Source organism: Blennius ocellaris, assembly GCF_963422515.1.
Source record: "Blennius ocellaris genome assembly, chromosome: 17".
Classification (NCBI taxonomy): Eukaryota; Metazoa; Chordata; class Actinopteri; order Blenniiformes; family Blenniidae; genus Blennius; species Blennius ocellaris.
This window is the reverse complement of record NC_137666.1, coordinates 17211165-17232624: the sequence shown is the minus strand read 5'-3', so window position 1 is coordinate 17232624 and position 21460 is coordinate 17211165. Positions and strand designations below refer to the sequence as shown.

At 42.8% G+C, this 21460-nt stretch overlaps 2 protein-coding genes across 3 annotated transcripts; both read left to right on the top strand.

Moving 5' to 3' along the window:
• Positions 1-6044: 6044 nt before the first annotated feature.
• LOC308142317 (rho-related GTP-binding protein RhoV-like) lies at positions 6045-6896 on the top strand (the record flags this gene model as incomplete). Its single annotated transcript, XM_080512665.1, has 3 exons — positions 6045-6210; positions 6317-6375; positions 6447-6896. The coding sequence occupies 3 exons, from the start codon at positions 6045-6047 to the stop codon at positions 6894-6896; spliced, it is 675 nt and encodes a 224-aa protein (XP_080368791.1).
• A 1695-nt stretch (positions 6897-8591) lies between these two features.
• LOC308142360 (zinc finger FYVE domain-containing protein 1-like) lies at positions 8592-21393 on the top strand. Of its 2 annotated transcripts, none has more exons than XM_080512721.1 (11): positions 8592-9951; positions 10119-10623; positions 12458-12672; positions 13676-13782; positions 13908-14016; positions 14666-14763; positions 14973-15090; positions 15187-15357; positions 15585-15765; positions 15875-15988; positions 19009-21393. In XM_080512721.1, the coding sequence occupies exons 1-11, from the start codon at positions 9406-9408 to the stop codon at positions 19239-19241; spliced, it is 2397 nt and encodes a 798-aa protein (XP_080368847.1). In that variant the 5' UTR covers positions 8592-9405; the 3' UTR covers positions 19242-21393. The 2 variants fall into 2 exon arrangements, with proteins under 2 accessions (XP_080368847.1, XP_080368846.1); XM_080512720.1 differs by having other exon boundaries at positions 10119-10668.
• The last annotated feature ends 67 nt before the right edge of the window (positions 21394-21460 follow it).

The window sequence follows — 21460 nt, the reverse complement described above, 5'->3', positions numbered from 1 at the left end:
GCTTTTTACTAATACATCTGACATGCCTCAGGGAGCACGATTAATAAAAACCCTACATGCTTCTGCATGTAGGGTTTTTATTAATCTTTTCTTGAATTGCAACACATTTCCCTCGTTGGTTGCAGTTTCCAGGCAGGTGGATTGAAGGCTCCCTTTAGGACAGCGACCACACATCCCACAAAGGGCAGAGGAGAGACCCCCTGTGATGCTCTCTGGAGGGTAAAGTGGGATTAGTCCGCCCCTCCTGGACCCCCGCCAGGGTTTAATGGAGCAGGAGTAACTACATTGACAGGGATGCTTGGTGGCCAACAAAAGCTCCAAAACACTCCGGCTTTACTTAAAAATTGGGACAGGCTGACTCTAAGCTGGTTCGCGTCCGCATGATGGTCACACACTGGCGACATTATGAATTCAGATTAACTTCCGATCCCACCGTGACAAAAACAGCCAGGCAGTGTCTCTCAAAGTCACACAATCACAACACATTCATAGATGTAGTTTATGCTTTCCTGCAATTACTGGCTGCAAGTCAAGAATGTGAACAACAGGGGTCAGCTGGGAGTTCGTCCGGGCGGGGGAGGTCTGGATTCCCATGAATCACTCGGCGACCATCAGGTGCTAGAATTTGAGCTTATCTGAGAAAAATGTCATATTGCGTTGCTGATAAACAGAGAAAAGTGAGAAAAACCAAGGCACGTGCCATACCCAGCCACCGAGAGCGTGCCAGGCAACACCAGAGCAAGGTTTCCAGCAAGAGAGCGAACGAGCTGCCGAGGAAGCATGGTGCTTATGTGAAGTATTTAAAAGCAGAATGTCATATACTACACAGCTTTTATTAGGCCCATTTCAAGTGAAAATGCATTGTTGAGGTGTTTTCCTTTCAGAAAGGTTTCGTGTTTACAGGATTTGCAAACGAGGTTTGTCTACACTGTAACGGCAGAAACACGGAAAATTACACAGTTGTCTGTTTGTTTTTTAGTCATGAAACCACACACACACAGCATAGAATGACATGCACGGCCAAAGTTTTCCGATTTCACTTGAAATGTAAATGGGCCCTGAGTTCAATCTGCAACATTATAAAAACAGCTCAGACTCCCAAAGCAGCGATATTCATTGTCCTTGGTGACAGGTGATCGGTTGACCTCTCCTGCCCTACATTTCATTTAATATCAGTAGAAAGCATCTCTGCAGTCACTTGTTCAGAGTCCTGTTCGGTATAAAAAAATTCCAGTGACTTCTGTGAATCACCTCCATGCATGCCATTGATTGAACAAGCGCCAACACCCAGTGTAGCATTATCTTTGTTTCCAAAACACGTGTTTAGATCACGATCTTTAAGCCTCCTGAGGCTGAATGGTATGACTCGATAGGTGTGATTCATCCCAGTAGTGTCTCACTTGACACACTTTCTATGCTGTTAACATTAGGTGTCAGGTGTGCTTTGGACTGCCATTCCACACAGCTGTAAATGTAAAGACAAACTTGTAGCTACACTATAAGCATGTTGATATGTCAAACATGTTTTCCTTCAGGAGCCACATTCACTCATCTTGAGCGGACCGGACCCGTAGAATAGCTCCTTATTAATCTTTAAATTAAAACATTTCTTTGTTGTGACACACCAATATGACTGCAATTTCAACATAAAGGTAAAATACAGTGAAATGGCCAAAAAAATATCAAAGCCAAAGTCCAGAAAATATGTTTTCTTTGAAATTTTGACAATTTGCTTATTGGTTTGTATGGAGGGTGAAGTATTGGATTACGAATACTCACATTCCCTTGATCAAGTAGCATTTTTATGTATTTATTCATGTGCTTGAATTGAGTGCAGAGTTTTAGTAATCTTTCCCTCATTTCATTAACACTATTTAGAATCAACTGTTCCCAACCAGTAAAACAAAAAAACAAACCCTCCAGGATACTTGTGATCTATGAGTCTATGTGTAGTGTGAGATTGCAAGGAGCTTCAGTGTCAGGGTAACACAGAGATTATGTTCACTTCATGTTTAACTAGTGATTCTTTGGCCCTTTTGTGACCCTGAAAGTACACCTTTGGGACCGGAGGACAGAGGCAGTGTTCCCATTAGGGGGGGGTCTCACTGTGATAGATGCCGCAGCCTCCCCCCTCTAATCCTCTTCACATAAGAGCCGATATCTACTTAAAGAGATATTATGCAGGAAATGTCATGCAAATGGATTGCCACTTATTGTGTCTGCGGTGGTCCGTGTTGATCTCTGGCTTAGGCCGGGGTTTAATCTCTTAACACCTAGCCCATAGATTTCTCTATTGTTTTCAGGTTTTATATTGTGAGACATGTTGACTTTACTGCAACTGGACTTTTTGATAGATTTCTTGATGAATTCACACACGAATTCAAGACTTTCATGCAAAAAGGCTTAATTTCCTTTATGAACGTGAGGAATTTAAAGTGGAGGCTGCGCCGCATACTGGGCGTTCTCCCCTAAGCTGCAAACACATAGAAAAGACAGTTACTAAGCAGATTACCTCCACGAATCTGTGTCAGGATACTTTGTTGCATGTCTAGTCATGCAAAGGGAGAGCGTGAGAATGCAGACACAAAAAACATGTTTACTGCAACAGATGCAACCGTGCAGGCCGAGCCATCGGCACGCTGCTGACCTCTGCTGAACCACATGCAGACATGTCCCTCTCACACACCTGAAACGTGTGTGTGCGCGTGCGTGTGTGTGTGTGTCACTGTGAGCATCAGCTCGGAAGCTGATGGGTGACGCTTTCAAAAAAAAAAGCTTCCACAGGAAAAAGAGTATTTGGATGCGGAGATATTTAAAGACAGCTTCCTGCCCTCGACATTTACCTTGAATTGAGGAACAGCATTGTGACTCAGAGGTGGAAACATGTGAGGTGTGTTGAAGGAGAGCACAGGGGGGGTGGGGCAGATGTGGCCCCCACCCCACCACCACCACCACCACCATGGGGAATAAACTCTATCACTCACACCACAGGTGGTGGGAAAAGGGGGAGAGAAATGGAGAAAGGAGCGAGGGAGTGAGAAACCCACGGCAAACAGGAAGCAGAGGCCTTACAACACAATGCTCGCAGCGTTTCCTGCAGGCTCAGACAGATAAGGAGCTGCACTTTGTTTAAAGCTGCGTTTTCACCCCCAAACGTTTCCCGCACTCGGTCAGCCACACACACACGTAGTACAGCTGGCATATTGTGCTGGTAAAAAATAGTGATTGTTGGCAGGAGAATTTTGGGGGGGAAAAAAATGAAATCCTCAAACCGAGTGTTTCCATGGGAATATCACTGCAAGCAAGGAGTTCAGCCGGGGTGATCAGTGGGAAAAGGTCACCAGGTTTAGCAGTACCTGATTGCAAATAGAGTGCTTATGTCTAATATTCCAATCATTGTCAATCAGACATGTGAAAAAACTCAGAAGGAACCAAATTTGCATCCCAATTTCTTCAGGATAAAGTCAATTTGAATTCTAGACAATTAGATAAACACAAACTATAGTTTATATTGTAAATGTACACCAGAATCGACCAAAAGGAATAAAATACTTTTAAAAAAAATTACCCACCTCACACTTTGCTGCATGTCAACAAATATTTACAACAATGAAGAAGTATTTTGGTGTATTTACACATATTTTATACTTAGAGTGGTTTGCTTTTTCAATAAAATATTTTCACTCCTACCCAATGTACCTTTATTAAATATAATTGTAGAAAACATTGTATGTCTGACATGGCTTAAAGGCATTAATGCACAAATAAATAAATAAATACATAAATACATACATACATACATACATACATACATACATACATACATACATACATACATACATACATACATACATACATACATACATACATACATACATACATACATACATACATACATACATACATACATACATACATAATATTAGCTGCATAAGCATATCTATTCTATTCTATTCTATTCTATTCTATTTACAATTTTACTCTGACTGAAGCGCAATAGTATAATATAACTGCAAGTGAAATGAATCAGTAAATGTTGCTTTTCTTCTGTTTTTCTTCAGTCATGCCTTCTTCCACATACAATGCAGTGAGATTAGTCGAACCAAACCTCACCTTCACTTGTTCACCAATGAAATGACTTTATTAAAAAGGGAGTGAAGAGTGAGGTGTTGCAATGGTTAGAACCAGGGAATCCCAACTCAGGGATGTCTCCACAAGGGCTTAAAAATGTAAGTAAAGCAGATATTTTGAGCTTCACATGTGTTTAATAGCAGTTTCATGTGTTATATGTTGACGTTTGTGGCTGCATGGTGTATAGTGGTTATAGCACTCACCTCACTATGAGATAATCTCCTGCTTGGGAACCTTTCTGTGTAGAAATTGCATGTTCTTCCCAGGTGAAACAGTGACTCTAACGCCACATTGTGTGCTCTTTCGACTAATAAAGTGAGAAGTTTGCGGGTTTGAGTCCATGTCTGGAGCTTGCATGTTCTCCCTGTGCTTGTATGGGTTCTTTCATCCATTATTATGGATGTGAGTGTGTGATTGTCTGTGTCTCTGTATTTTTCTTGTGATGGACTTGTAGCCAGTGTGGAACAGCTCCACCACCTTACAACCCTGAAGAAAGCAATTATATTGTAAATTTTGTCCCTTGAATGTGATTTGCACTATATACTTTTTTGTTATATTTTTCTGTTCAATGATTCTTATTCTATCAGCTATAGAGTGTAACATTTAATATTTCAATAAGGACAAACAAGAACTTAAACCACTCTATTAAAATAAGAACGATTACGATTATGTTGTGCTAGTGGCTGTACTGCCATGCACTCAGAAATCAGTGACATATATGAGATTATAAGCATTTGTTTGTCACCCTGAAAGAAAGGACAGGATGAAGCAGCACATGACACCTGGAACTGTGGCTGACGACAGGATAACAATGCCATCCCAGCTGTGCTCTTTGACCTTCACATTGGAGACGAAAACTCCAGAAAATAACATTCAATAAGTGGGAAATTGCACAAAGGCAAATACAACACAACCCTGTCTTTGATTAAGTGATGATAGAAGATGGATGAGTGGATGGATGAATTCATCAGTTACACTGATTTGACAGGGATCTGATGTTTAAGAGACCAGGATGATTAAATATTTACATCCATCTCGTGTTGAAAGTCTCTCGGATGTTAAACATAACATGGCCCATGGATGGATGGATGGATGGGTGGATGGATGGATGGATGGATGGATGGTCCATAAAGATCAAAAGTCACCTTAAATGTACAATGCACAAAACCACCTACTTGATTAAATTTAAAACAGTTTTCCACAGGTTTCTATGTGTGATGAATGTTGAAAAGAAACCCTGGACTAAGACATCGATTTCAACATAAAAACATTCATTAAAACTGGGATAGAGAATTGAAGGACATCTGTTTGAAGAAGATACGATTTAAGATACCTCCCTGTCTAATTCCTTTACACTCATCTGCAGTCAACATCTTGACGTTACAGTAAAATAACACGAGAAGCAGATGAACGCATCATCACAGAGCTCGCGCGCCCTCTCCTGTCAAATTACGGTATTACAAGAGTAATAGATTTGTTTAACGCAATGCTGGGGAATTTGCTGATTTTCTTTTTCTATTTAAACTGGTTTCCACAGATGTATTTCATCATATTTGTGATTATATTGTAAGTGGTTTTGTAAAAAAATTGTGAAACTTTTTAAAGAGTTTTAGTTTTATCTAATTTATTTTGACGTATTTGAGGGATGAAAAAGGATAGTAAAAAAAACACACAAAAAAACATGATCAGCGTGTATTTTAGCAGTCTGTCCCTGGTGGGAGTGACTATGTAAATGTCAAAGTGTTGAAAGGGGGTCTGTCATCTGATTGGGCGCCTTTGTTCTTTCAAATCTCGGTGGTCTTCTTCCTTTATTGGGCCTGACAGGGAGGGGGCAGGAGGACTTTTACTGTAAGAGCTGCACTCCTCAGGGACTTTCCAACTGCGAGGATGATATAAGAAAAAAAAAAGAAAAGATGGCACAGGCCTGCCAGAGACATGAGAGAGCCCACAGGCTGAGAGAGGAGCTGAGCTGCATGCTGGTGGGCGACGGAGCCGTGGGGAAGACCAGCATGATCATCAGTTACATCTTCAATGGATACAACAAGGACTACAGGCAGACGGCGTTTGACGTGTTCACCGGTGAGTGACTGCTGGTCTTCTTCTTCTTCTTCTTCTTCTTCTTCTTCTTCTTCTTCTTCTTAAACTTTGACTCAGATAACTCTTCTTTTGTTTTGACATCTTTCAGGTTTGGTTCATGTGAACGGTGTACCAACCCGAGTGAAACTGATAGATACAGCTGGACAGGTAAACGCCACACTTCACTGTATGTTTCCCCTCAACAGGCCTAATCTGATCCCCCTTTCACTCGATCCCAGGAGGAGTTTGGCCATCTTCGCTCTCTCTGCTACACACACGTGGACGTCTTCATCCTCTGCTTCAGCCTTTTGAACCCAGTCTCCTTCGACAACGTCTCCTCCAAGTGGATCCCGCAGATCCGCGCAGGCAACCCCACCTCCCCCGTCATCCTGGTGGGGACCCAGTCAGACCTGCGCCATAATGTGGGCCTCCTCATCCACCTGCACCAGCGGGGGGCCGCCCCGGTGGACCACGGCCAGGCCAAGAAGCTGGCGCGCAGGATCAGAGCTCATGGCTACGTGGAGTGCTCCGCTCTGACGCAGCATCACCTCAAAGATGTGTTCGACCGAGCCGTGTGCGCCGCCATCAAGCACAAACACAGCGGGCCCAGGTCTGAGAAGCTGGGCCCTCTCAGACGCTTGAAGTCTTTCTGCGATTGTAGGTGGAGGAAACTTTTCAGTTTCATGTGATTAGCAGTCCCACCATGGAGTGAATGCTCTGAAATGTTGCAAGGTCCAAAGTTCAACCTGATTCTGCCGTCTGTCCCCACTTTCCTTGTCGCTGTTGTTCATATTTCCATGTGTGTTTTGTATATTTGGCAATAAATGCATCACAGTGTGACGCACATCGGGTTTGCTCAGGTTTTTTTTGTCTTTCAGAGTTACTGTCAGTGAAGAAATGGAGGGAAACCACAGAGTGTTATTGAGGACAAATGGTCACCTGCTGGCTCTTTGAAGTCCTACTTTACAAGACAAAAGCCCTTTTAAGCCCTCCTCTGTTTAAAAGCCCCAATTTGGATTTGTCTCCAGCCGTTACTTAAATAGCTCCTCTTTTTTTGTGTGTGAAAATAATGGCTTTTTCATTACACTCTTTACATAAACTTTATATTACAAAACTAGATTACAATTCCATAGATTTATCTGAAATAACTGGGCAATTTAGAGGTTTAATAAAACTAAGACACAAGCTTAATTTCTATTTCATTAAATGTGTTTGTGTTGGTGGCTGCTCCTCTCCAGGGCCGCTGCAGCAGAGCGTAGTGATGCATGTTCGATTTGGCACAAGTATGATGCCCTTTCTGATACATAACTTAGCTTTTAGGTGAAGGGCCTTGTTTGTGTTTTTCTGTTAACTTTTAGTCCATTATTTTTTTCTGTTAATAGTTATAGTTTGTTTACCTATTTTCTGTGAAGTTCTTTGGTCTGCACTTTGTGTCTGAATAGTGCTACACAGATGAAGAAAGAAGTAAAAGTATAAAATGTGCTTTACACAAAGTAACTGCTTAACCATATTTAACTGAATTCCATATTGTACATTCAAATCATTTTACCTGTAAATATCTATGAGTACAATTCTCCTGTGAAGTCTAAAATTACATTTCATATTGCTTTTTGCTCTCCGTCTCTGTCCTCTCCTGTTCTCTCCTTCTATCAACCAACTCCAACAGGAAGAGCAGAAAGTCTCTACCTGTGTCTGATGCTGGTTCCTGTTAAAAGGGTGTTTTTCTTGTGTTGTCAATTTAATCAAATTGATATATTAATCTGTTGCCATGATATCAACACACTGTGCAATTGCAATAAAAATACAAGTCACCAGAGGTTAGTAATTTTTTATGTTAGTAAATGTAGGTATAAGACAGGAATGGTGCTTCTTAAAATTTATTGACTGTACAAATGTAGATATAACAGTTCAAATGGGCATATTCATAAAATGTGTTGGAGCTCTCAGCTGTGATTTTTGATTTTAACAGTATTAAACAACATTCACTATAATATAATATAATATAATATAATATAATATAATATAATATAATATAATATAATATAATATAATATAATATAATATAATATAATATAATATAATATAAAATTGTATAATATAATATAATATAATATAATATAATATAATATAATATAATATAATATAATATAATATAATATAATATAATATAATATAATATAATATAATGCTTTTTTTCAGCCTGTTAACGATGGAAACTCACTGCCTACAAACGTGGCGGGTTGTTCAGCGAAAACTTCATTTCCCATAATGCCCCGGGGCTTTACCTTCCTCTGACCCTGTGACTGAAATAATCTGATCAGCTGATCTGACCTGGCAACAAAATAACGCAGCTTGAGAAATCAGTCAGGGAGGGGGCTGAAGAACAAAACAATGACACGGCTCGGAAGGCTCCAGGCACAGTAACACTTTTTAAAGACTTTCTCCGCGGAATCTCTCCCGGTTTGAAGTGAAACAGTCGGCGGATTCGGGAGCTTTTGACGCCGCCTGGGTTCTTGTTTTTGTTGATATGTTCCGGCTCAGTTAACAGGCTGGAGGCTAGCTGCTGGTCTGGACGGATCTGAACTGTTGGTGTAAGCTGCCTCGCTAATTAAAGCTTCACTTTGGGCTGGGGGGGGGGGAAACAAAAACGAGTTGAAACCGTCCGTCGAAACTTGCTTGCTTTAGGCTGAGTTTTGGTGTTTGGGCTGTTAAATTATATCCAGAATCCTCCAGTTAGCTGCTAGCTAGCCTGTTGTTAGCATCAACATTTGCACATTCATTTTTTTTCACAGTTCATTGTCTCGCCTCTCTCCGGCTCCGTGTTCATATTTATCTGTCGTTTACCAGTTTTATCGCCATTATTTGATATATATTTTTATGTAATAGCTGGGCTATATGCTAACTTTAATGCCTGAAAAAGTTAACTGGTGGTGTTAAAAGATTTCAAGGAAGCGGCTGTCTCTCCCTTACCTATAATTGCACTAAATGACAACATTTAAAACCAGTTAAGGTCGAACCTGAGTTCGAAAGTGTTGTGTGTCACTACTGAGACTCCCACACACAGTATCAGTGTTACCATGCAGTTGTTTTAAGTGATCGTTTCATTTATCCAGTGTTGCTATATGTTGTGCATTGTTTATTGACTGCTGCTGTCCCGACAAGCACTGCTTCATATACAGGATCACCTTGAAAGAAACGATGAGTGGCCATGGCTCATCTTCAGAAAAGGGAGTCAATACCAGTCTAATATGTCAAGAGAGTTATTCCTGTGGCGGCTCTGAGGAGGCTGCCTTTGAATGTATTGAGTGCAGGAGTCTGCAGTGTGTCCGCTGTGATCAGGAGCTCCACAACCAGGAGCGCCTCAAGAGCCACGAGAGGGTCCAGATAGGCCCCGGCCACGTCCCCTACTGCGATAACTGTAAAGGGGGCAACGGGGACAGCGGCAAGCGCCACAGGTCCGTGGTCCGCTGCCAGAACTGCAAAGTTAACCTGTGCCAAGACTGTCAGAAACGCACCCACAGCGGCGGCAACAAGAAGAAACACCATCTCACGTCTTACCCTCCACCGCCCAAACCTGCGGAGGCCAGCCCGGTCCAGGTGCCTGCCCAGGTACCCATCCAAGTACCCCTCCAGGTACCTCTCCAACCTGCTGTTGCAGTAGCTGAGGAGATCAATGTGCAGAGAGCAAAACTTCTGGATAAAGTGTCCAGTTTCCTCTTGGTGGATGAGAATGAAGAAATGCAGGTGAGTTGTGAGAAATCAAAGTGAGAACATGTGCAATAGACCTGCGATTGTGTTGTGTTTCAGTGCTCTTGTGCATTCAAAATGACAACATTTACATTTAGTTTTGATTGATTTTAAAAAAACAAACAAACTTTCCTCATGTAACATTAACTTGCATCCTCCTGAAGATTAAAGATGAAGCCTTATTCATGAAGAGCCTCGGCTGCAGCCCCGACCAGCTCCTGAAGGTGGTGTCCATCTTTGGTAACACTGGCGAGGGGAAGTCCCACACCCTCAACCACACCTTCTTCATGGGCCGGGAGGTGTTCAAGACCTCTCCCGCTCAGGAGTCGTGCACGGTGGGCGTGTGGGCGGCGTTCGACCCCGTCCATAACGTGGTGGTCATCGACACGGAGGGGCTGCTGGGGAACAGTTCCAAGCAGGGCCAGAGGACCCGCCTCCTCCTCAAGGTGCTCGCCGTCTCGGACCTCATCATCTACCGCACGCACGCCGACCGTCTCCACGACGACCTCTTCAAGTTCCTCGGCGACGCCTCCGACGCCTATTTGAGGCATTTCACCAAGGAGCTGAAGGCCACGACGGCCCGCTGCGGCCTGGACGTCCCACTCTCCACCTTGGGCCCCGCTGTGGTCATCTTCCATGAAACCGTGCACACCAAGCTGCTGGGTTCAGGTAAAACTCCCCCACCTGACAGAAGCTTCCAGCACAAACCTTACCGTGAGTAAACTAAATGCAAACAACAAATATGAACCTACCATGTTTCCCTCTTTGTCGCCTGTGTCGCCTAGGACTCTGTAACCTTTAGCATCACAAAATATGAAAATTCTCTAAGATTAAGAAAACCAGCCTGTTTAAAAAAAAATTAAACAAACATTTAGGTTGCATTAAAAAGTGTCATGGGTATGATTTAAATATATATTTACACTTTTAGCCATTTCGAGAGATCTTTCCTTTTTATTTCATCAATTTTCCTTTAGTTACTTTATACATTTAGCCATTTTAGTTATTTAACTATTTATAACCGTGATGCTTTGAGCAGTTTTAGGTATATTAGCAATTGTTTTTCTTTTTTTTTGTTCTTTTTTTTAGCTTTTTTCCTTCTTTTTTCTTTCCCCTTTTCATTTTTCTTTTTTCTCTTTTCCTGAAAAAAAACCTCTCTGTACTAGCAATTTTAATCATTTTAGTTTTCCAATTTTTACATTGTTGTTGTTGTTGTTGTTCTATTTTTGGCAGTTTTAACTATTTTAGTTGTTTAGTTGTTTTTTAGCCTAAATTAGACCATTTACGGAAATCAGTGTGGTATTGAAACTAAAAAAAAAAAAAGAAATGCAAGCAAAATGTTTATTTACAAATACATTCGAAAAACTTCAGGGTCCACTGCAGCTGGCAATCATGAAAAACAAACAAGAAGATGTATATAAAAAATCTGTCTATTTGTAGGCGATTGTTTCCAGTATAAGGTCTGATAACATCTGTCCCAGCATGATGAACTATTAACTATTTTACATCACCAGAACAAACTGACATTTATAAATTAAATGATCTCCTATTTCAACGTTGTCTATGTTTTGTAACTGCTGCTAAATGCTGAGAGATATCCAAAAAGAATATTGTGCACTTTGTCGTTCTTGTAAATCTATGGAAGAATTGAACTTCCAAAGTGTTTCTCTTCAGACGAATATTGAAAATTCACTTCTCAGACCACAGTATTTCAGCCTCGTGCACGTTTTCACAAGTTCTCTCTCGCAGTTTGCTGTTGATGCTCCTCTCCCAGCAGCCTCACTGGTCTGCTCAGGTTTCACATTTCAGTCTTGGGTTATGTACATGTTGTAACTCAAACCATGTGATATATAGTCAAGAAATTCAAACCTGCATCACTTAAAAAAAAAAAAAATTAGACTTTGTGTTTTATTTGTGATGTCTACACTCTACCCTCTGGAAATCTCAAGGCCGTTTGTTAAACACTCACAACAACCGGTTGGGGAAAACAAGATCTGGTGAAACATCTCATAAATTCATGAGGTGACAAAGTAACAGAAGAGTAAAGTTTCTAGAAAAAAAAAACACTAAGAAAAAACATTTGTCTGTGAACAAAAAAAAAAAAAAAGCATGAGAAAACCAGAGAATCCATCCAACAGCAACACGGTCGTTTGTGCCGCCATAAAAACCCTAAAACGATCGTGTTGTGAAAATAACAGCTTGGACTCTGGAACTCTGGAAACCACCGAGTGTGTGCACAGTTCGCCGCCGCACCGGACACCAGGCAGCACTCAAAAAGTAGAACGGATATTGGCACCCGGTTGTGTGATTTGTTGTTGCAATTAATGGGAAATGGCTGTTTTGAATGTGCAGTGTACATACCGTGTAGTAGTTTTCCTGAAAAGAAACACAATCTAAGTAAATAAATATGTTTACTTCGTGGTTAGAGCTCCCTCCAGATTGCACCTTTTTTTTTCTTCTTCTTTTTTTATTTTTTTTAACTCCTTCATCTCCTCTCCCCTCCCAGATAAATCCTCCGAGTCTGTCGACCGTCTGCTGTTGGAGCGCTTCAGGAAGCTTTCCCGCTTCCCCGAGGCCTTCAGCTCCGTCCAGTACTGGGGCACGCAGACGCTCAGCCCCCCCACCGACTTCCGTGGCCTGCAGAAGAAACTGGAGCTGCTACTGGATAACAACGCCACCCGCTCCCCTCGCACCCCCGTGGTCATCTTCAAAGCCCTGCAGGTAGAATGGCGTGAAGTGGGACTTAAAGGGTTTCGGCGAGCGCAATCTTGATCTGGTGCAGCGGCTCACGTGCAGCCGAGGCTCATCTCGAGCGGGCCGACACCGGTGGAGAACTGTCATAATAGCTTTTAAATTGAAGCCTTTTAAGGTTATTCTTAGTCGTGGCGGTTGTAGTGGAGTATACAGGATGAAAATAATGATTTTTCCGCGAAACCAGACAGATACTTTCTGGTGCAAAATACAGTCAAATGTGAAAAAAACAAACATCTGTAACCCTTGCATTTGGAAGCTATCTTCTATGTCGGAGAGATCTGAAAACCTGTTTACATGAAATGTAAATGCGAAGCTTCCTCCCACCACCACCCACTTTCAGCCAACTCACTCTAACACAAAGTCACACAAAACAATGTGAACCAACAGAACATCATTAAACTTTTACATTGCCACAACGTGGAGCAACTCAAATGGCCGTGACAAGTGATGGAAGGAGTGGTGTGGTAGATCAAATAGCCTTGTAATCCATTGGTTTCCACGGTGACAAATGTGGCGTTGGCGAAGGTATGCACTCTACTGAGTGCCCATTTGAGTTGTTTCAGTGACTCACTGTCAAAGCGTTGATTGTACACTTGACGTTGCACTGCTCCCTACATCCATACTGTTTCACGACTTTCACGTTTGTGTTCAGCTTGAAGCTTCAGCTTGTTATGGTTTTTTTCCCCCCCCCACCCGATAAGTCACGTCATTCTAAGTTTAAAACCCTCATTTAAATATAAAAAGCATAACAATGCAAACCTGTTTGTGTGAGTCGACTGAGTTGACTGTTTCCCTTTCCTTTCTGGCTCAAGGCCATAATGTGGTTAGTTAAAATGAATTAAAAAAAAACCCTAACTCAATCATTAAACTGCTTTTATGTTAATATGTCTGTAAGGACTAATTTGTCTAACCACAGTTTTAATTGTTGTAGTCTCCTCACACTGTCTGCTGACTCTTGATTTCCCTGCAGGCACTGAGCGAGCGCTTCAACGGGGAAATCACAGGTGAGCTGGTGGCTCACAGCTGCTTCTTTCCAGATGAGTACTTCACCTGCTCCAGTCTGTGCCTCAGTTGTGGGTCAGTACTTCCCTTCTTCTTCTTCTTTTTTTTTTTTTTTTGGAGGGGGGTGTCTAATCTTATTACTCCCACAGTAACATAACATTACTGTTATTTCACATTCTGACTCATGGCACTGACTTCAGATCCGGCTGCAAGAACAGCATGAACCACTTAGGCGAGGGAGCGTGCCACGAGGCCAAGCACCGCTGTCGTTACTCTGCTCAGTATGATAACCGCATTTACACCTGTAAGGTAAGCGCGGCTTCGGCTTTTAACTCAGAATTCTCTCAACTCCAATGCGACGGTGTAATTATCGCATTGAATGCTTTTGATTGATCTGATCGTACTCCTGTCACACTGAAATACGGTGGAATAAAACTCTGATGTGCAATAGGTACACTCACTCCAGTGTGTAAATCAGATATTTATACACAATACAATGGTATATTTCTGACATAACATATCAAATATATATATACACATATACATGACATATTTACAATATAACATACACACAACACAGTGACTTCAACCACATTTAAACACAGACATAGCATATATACAATACATTTAAACGTGTACACATAACAAAGACGCATTTACAATTTCCAAGGTGTTTAACCATATATATTTATGTATATATGCTTTTTTTTTACATTTACACACAATAAGGATATTTTTACAACATATACACAACAAACTGACCTTTACATCATACCATACTCAATCATGTATGTATATACACAGTACATTTTGACATATTCACACTTCACATGTACACGTAATAGCCGTCAGAAATGTATCGCATAAAAGGTTTGATTGTGCTGCTGTGAATACGTCAGTCATTGTTGTTTTATTCCATGACGGCATAAAGTTAGACATGTGCACTGCATCACCTCAGGCTTGCTATGAAGGAGGAAAGGAAGTGGTCGTGGTCCCGAAGACCTCGGCCTCCTCAGACTCTCCCTGGATGGGTCTCGCCAAATACGCCTGGTCTGGGTGAGTCGCTGAGTGCAGGTCTGACCTGCAGGTCTCTCGTAACCAGACTTGGGTTGGACCGCGTTACCTTTACGGGGGGGGGGGGGGGGGGGGTAATCTTAGCGCAGATGTTCCAGACGCAGACATGAAATCCACCCTAACGTGTGTGTGTCACAGCTCATAAAACATCAGTGGCGTAATATCTGCTTTACATGACATGGGTTTTTCAGGTATGTTATCGAATGTCCCAACTGTGGAGTGATCTACCGTAGCCGCCAGTACTGGTACGGGAACCAGGACCCCGTGGACACGGTTGTGCGCACAGAGATCCAGCACGTTTGGCCAGGAGTGAGTAGAATCCCCGTCCGTGGCCGTCGATAGACGTATGAGGCGTAGAATTGACGTCGGAGATGACCGTTTCGCCACCTCTGCGCTCTCCTCTAGTCCGACGGCTTTCTTAAGGACAACAGCAACGCTGCACAGCGGCTGCTGGATGGAGTCAACCTGGTGGCCCAGTCTGTGTCGGAGCTCGGCGTCAAACCCGCCAAGGCCGTCACCTCTTGGCTGACGGATCAGATCGCCCCAGCCTACTGGAAACCCAACTCCCTCATCTTGGTGAGTGACACACACAGCCCCACCCTCTGCCGGCCAAGTCAACACTTTCAAATCCGCGGGGATGTTTACTGTCCGTCGCGCTTGTGTGCGTGTTACACAACTCCCCCCACCCCCCCCCTCTGTGTGTGCACTTGCACGCACTCGGCCTGCCTCCCGGTCCGCCCCCCCCCCCCCCCGCTCTCGGGTCAATAACAACGTGTGCTGTTATTGTTTTTCTCCCGTACAAGGTATGCCATAAGTGTCACGCAGTCTTCCAGGATAACGACACCAAGCATCACTGCCGTGCCTGTGGGGAGGGCTTCTGCGACGGCTGCTCCTCCAAAGCTGCGCCCGTCCCCGAGAGGGGCTGGGGTCTCGGCCCCGTCAGAGTCTGCGACGTCTGTTATGAGCAGCGGGCTTCGTACGCAGGTGCTCCCTCTCCCTCGGCCTGTCTCGTTTCCCCTGTTATGTTGCCACAACAGTGCAGCTCCATTAAATTACAGGTAATTTAGCAAAGATGTTATTTTTCCTTGGGCAGAAATACTGGAGGCGGAGCTGGAGGAGGAGGAAGGAGGGACTCTGGCGAGGAAGGTTGGAGAAGCAGTCACTAACACATTTGGAGTGGTGGTCACTGCTATTGACATACCACTTGGTGAGTGCTCCTAAAAAGGATTGTTATGTAACATGAATAACTGACCTCAGAAATGTGTACGTGTGTGGCGACAACGCCCTCTGGTGGCGGAGGCACGTTATTAGAAGCAGGGAGGGTCTTGTTTGCAGTTTGTGCCCTCAAAGATGTAAACCATATGGTGTCTGGCCCTCATGGCCTAGTTATAAAAGTTCATACGTCTCTGTTCACTTACTGAAATTCAAGCAGAAGCCACAGATGTTGTGTGCTGAGTGATCGAATCATTTGGCTGTAACCTAGAGCTTCACACACACAATGGCCACAGAAACTAAGAGTACTTTACTTTACTTGGATTCTACATAAAGTGCTCCTCTTCTCTGAAAACTCCCACTTTCCCCGTGGTGAAACTCCCAGTTTTAACATGTTCAGAAGCGTTCTTTTTCTCCGGTAAAATGGCAACTATCAAGAGATGAAAATAGAACTACTTAACGACTGTACCATTACCTTGTACACAATTACAGGTAAATGTGTTGTTCTTTTAAAATACTTGCATAAAAACTACCCCAAGCATTTTAACCATCACATTTCAGTTTGTTAAGAATGTTTTTTTAAATAATGTCTTAGGCCACATTCATACGACAATGTTTCAAGTGACAACACATTTTTGCATTTTCGTTTCTGAACAGTTTTTTGATTACACAGCAGCGTTTTGAAAACTATGTGCATTTACACGGAAACTGCAGAAACTCTTTCATTTCCACGCTGGTCTTCAAAGTGGGTGCTGTTTGTTTTTTGTAATGGAATCACACGCCGAGAACTTTGGAAGCCATTTTCAGTGGGTCTGAGCACCATTGCCATGTAAATGAGGACGCAATGCGCAACAAAAGTGTTGCGTTTCATGTGAAATGCTATCGTGCGAATAGCACGATAGCATTTCAAGCATCGGAGATTCCAAGCATCGGAGGCAATAGTGCCTCAGATTGTCAGTGTGCTAACTATTTGAAATGGATATTCAAAAGTAGAAATGTGGATCATACAGTGAGTTGTACCAAAGTAGCCCTAAAAATATATATTTTTTATAGTTATACCAATATTGATAATTCATTTGTTCAACTAAAATATTCCCCTAAAATGTTAATTAGATTCATATTGTTCTGCACACCAGCGTCCCCTATTGTGGTGCAACACCACTTCGTACCACAAGAGGTTGTCGTGAGTCATTCCAGCTCAACACTCTCACAGTATAAGGCATTAAAAGTCCGCATCCACCATTTAATCTCATCTTAATGAGAATGTGAAAACGCCTCGTTTAATCCAACCTAAGGTGATAATTTATGTACGTATGTATTTCCAGTAGAGAGGGCCGTCAGGTTGTCTATGTTTACTGTTGAAGGGATTGATAAATGTGGTTTTGATAACCTGATAGCCTGCTGAAAACGGCTCCGTATTTACGACCAGCCCAAAAATATCACACGGCAGCGTCTGCTCCAATCACAACAAAATTAGCCCACGAACTTCCCAATTCTGTGTCCGTGTTTCCAGTGTAACCCGAACCGAGGTCTTCATTTAACTCCACATCCACGTGGAAAGTGAGCGCGAGCACATTTAGGCTCTACTGTACTCGTACAGTATCCAGAAGCTCTCCACGCTGGATCGACTAGCCATACAAGGAAGAAACTTCCAAAAGATAATGTGTATTTCTAGCCAAAAAATGTTGAGATGTCACTCCTATGAGACAACTTGCTATTGGTTCGGCATTTCACTTTATGTCTGACGTGTTTGGAGCTGCGATATTTGGTCGATATCAGAGTGTAAAAACTGAGCCGGGCTCCTTGTTCGACATGCCTTCAGTCTCTTTGCCAAACAAATTTCAAAGCATTCCTTTACTGCAGTGTCATGTTGACAATGCGAGTGTTTCATCTGATGATGTATAGGCACTATGGATCGGAGCCTCTCTCTCTCTCTCTCTGCTTCACCACTTTCCCTTGTTGGACCACTTTTGGTAGATGATGACCATGACGAACCCAGAACATTCCACAAGAGCTGCAGTTTCGGAGATGCTCTGATCTCGTCGTGCTTTCCTCTTCTTCTGATTCTAACGCGTCAACTTTGAGGACAAAATGTTCCCTTGCTGCCTGTTCCCTCCCACCCACTACCATCACGATAGAGATAATTAGTGCTATACTACACATCCGAAAGACGTGGTTACTGATATTTGGCTTCACCCTTTCATGTGTGACAATATTTGATTAACTCGCACGTTTCCTTATGTTTCTTTCAAACTCGCACTGATGATTCAAGAATGTGTGAGAGTTTGAGAATATGTTGAATTTCCAAATTGTGTGAGAGCTTTAGGATTTCTGAAGGTTCTGAATTTGGCATGAGACTTCTAGAATGTGAGAGTTCCAGAATGTGTCGATACTCCTTGAAGATGTCCTCGGATATGCTCAACAATGTCCAGATATGGAAATGTTCAATTTCCTGGATTTTAAAAGCAGATGAACGTCACACGTTTTTTTTTTCTTTCCATAATGTCATTTATAAAGCCATAAACCGTCAACTGTGACTCGAATCCATACAAAGAGCCAGGCCAGGAGATTTCACACTTCACTATAAACTGAAGTGCAGCAGTCCTGGGTAGTCCTCACAGAGCCCCCCCCCACACTGACAACATCACTTATCTACATCCACCACACCCACTCCAGATATCTGACCGTTCACACAATAGTGATCAGTCACCTCAGGAGTAAAACAAGTGCAGCCCAGACGACGTGTCTGGAACGAGCTGCTCTGGGAGAGAGAACTAATCTCTGTTATAGGGAGGAATGTTTCGTCCTTTACTTGCTAGCATGACACAGGCGTTTTTTGCCCCCCCCCCCTCCTTTCCTTGTACAAGAAATGGAAATGGACAGCCGCACTTCCGATCTTTAAATATTCCCTCCACCCACCGGTGGACATCATGTTGTAACGGATGGGTGTGGACATTATGGCTGCGTGTATTGATCCTCCGTCCGTCTCCCCCCCCCCCCCCCCCCCCCCCTCAGGTCTGGTGAAAGACGCGGCTCGTCCCGCCTACTGGGTGCCTGACCAGGACATCCTGTCCTGCCACAACTGCCAGCGCGAGTTCACTGCCAAGCTGTCCAAGCACCACTGCCGCGCCTGTGGCCAGGGGGTGTGCGACGAATGTTCCCCCGAGCGCCGCCCGGTCCCGTCGCGCGGCTGGGACCACCCCGTGCGCGTTTGCACCGGCTGCAACCAGAAGCCCGGAGAACTTTAACGGGGAGGGACTTCCCACCCTCAGAGCACCGGAGAGAACCACTGGCTCGTCCCCCGGCTGGCGGCCTGCCGCCACCGCCAAAGCCTACCTCCGCTACTCTGATGGTCCTGTCTTGTGTGTGTGTGTGTGTGTGTGTGAGGAAATGATTAGAAAGTCCGTAGGACGGTGCACGGATGTGGGATTTTCGAGTTCATGTGGCCTTTGTGGAGCAGCCAGAACACGTTGAGTTACTTGACCGAGTGTGAAAACCTGCGTTTCCACTCTTATTTATTCACGGCGAGTGAATATTCTGATTCTTACGGACACAAGAATCCCCCATTTTGCGTTCAATGAGGCTGTTGAGCTATTTTTCTACAATCAAAAAATATAAACAAAAAAAAAAAGATGTATCATTCAAAGAATATTAGATAGTCGAGGATGCTGGTGGGTTGGTGTGATTCATTTCCAGCACCTCTTATTATTGAGTTTCTCAGATGTCGTACGTGTAATGGCAGAAAGATATTTTCTATCCGTGCAGGTATTACTGCAGGTTCCGTTGCATGCATGTATTGCAGCGTTTTAGTTTTTTGCACTAAGCCTTTTTTTCAGCTGTTATAGGCTGCTGCTTACCATGGCCAAAAGCCGGATATCCGAGGCAGTGACGTTTGGAATCCACTACAGTAGACGGTGGATATCTGGTGTGCCAAAAGAAAAAAGAAAAAAAAACAAAAAAGAATCATTCAGGTCACTGTGTCTGTGCTGGTGTTTATATTTTATCTTGTACTTTGTGGTTGTATGAAGACATAGAACTATGTTAGAGACGTGTACACCTGAAGTGTTGAAGATTATTTATGTATAAAATAAGAAAAAAAAATTGCATTCTGGCTTGCATGAGTCCGAGAGATCCATGGCCTTTTACTTGTTCAGAGGACTTCCTCTGAGTGAACCTCACTTTCTCTTTTATCAAGCGGCATTTTAGCGTACTCGTGTATTTCATGTTTCTTTATTTTCAATGGTCAGCTCAGTATTGACATGTACTACCTGTTTTTTGTTGTTGTTTTTGGTCTGCACATAATTGTTACATCTCACATTCTGTATTTGCAACCTGACGGGATGAAGAAGCTCTCAACACCACCGTTGTATACTTTCTTTTTGTTCGACGTTACTGTATTGATATTTATATGCTTTGTAGTGACACTATACAAACCACCTTCTCTCTGTTTTTGTTTCGCTGGTTCGGCATCGAGAAGAAATATTAACACTCGAATATGTCAACAAGAACATGTCGAGCTACATTTTTATGACTAAGAGCTTTAACTCGTCTTGCACCATTACTAGTTTTGAGTCATTGAGTCACCAGTCCATTCAATTTGGATGCAATACAAAGCACAAGGCGATGCCTTTTAGACTTCTCATATTTTATTGCTTAAAAACAAGAAGGAAAAAAAAAAAGGTTAATTTGTCGATTGTAGCTTCTCAGATAAAGGGTGATCCTCCCTTTGCTCCTAACGTGGAACTTTTTTAGTTCTGATAAGAAGATGTCGTATCTGAAAAATGGATTCGTCTGTCTGAATGTTTCATCTCTCACACACACACACACACACACACACACCCTCTGAGATGCTCATGTTGCACAGGGTAGTTTAGGATACATGTCCAATGACGTGTACTCAGAGTTCATTCCCATTCTTATTTGTGCTGCCTGTTTCTTCAAATATCCAGTGTGGTTGTTTGATGTACACATTTCATCCATATTTTTTTTTTCTTCATTTGGTTTGGGTGATACTATCAACACTCCTCACCTACAGACTTTAAATCGAGCAGCAATGACTGATATGCATTAAACTGAATATTGAAGAAATGATGTGTGAACACTTGCTAAACTGGTGGAAGATTTGCATAAGATTAAAGTTGTATCAGCTCCTGTCTGTCAAAACATAATCTGGAACTGCCTCCACGTCTTCGGTGTGTTTTTCTGCGTGTGTGTTGGTGTGTATTAACCCTCCCTGTGTCAAACCACTTACTGTACTGTATGTGGGAGGAATAGATCGTGTGCACGCCTGTGTGTTATGAGCCTCGCTTCCATTTCTCTCCTGCACTGCAAGCTTCAGACAAAGTGAGGGGGGGGATTATTTGCTTGGTGCTTATTGATGATGATAAATGATTTATAATTATTTTAATAAATAATTAAACACAAGCTTCCATGTTGATATTCTGTGCCATTCACACTTGCATGTGCT

Bases quoted from the DNA above. Each gene is read 5' to 3' on its own strand.
- LOC308142360 (XM_080512720.1), top strand. From the start codon at position 9,406: ATGAGTGGCCATGGCTCATCTTCAGAAAAGGGAGTCAATACCAGTCTA. The intron at 9,952-10,118 runs GTGAGTTGTGAG...ATCCTCCTGAAG, and splicing joins ATGAGAATGAAGAAATGCAG to ATTAAAGATGAAGCCTTATT. The intron at 10,669-12,457 runs GTGAGTAAACTA...CTCCCCTCCCAG, and splicing joins CTTCCAGCACAAACCTTACC to ATAAATCCTCCGAGTCTGTC.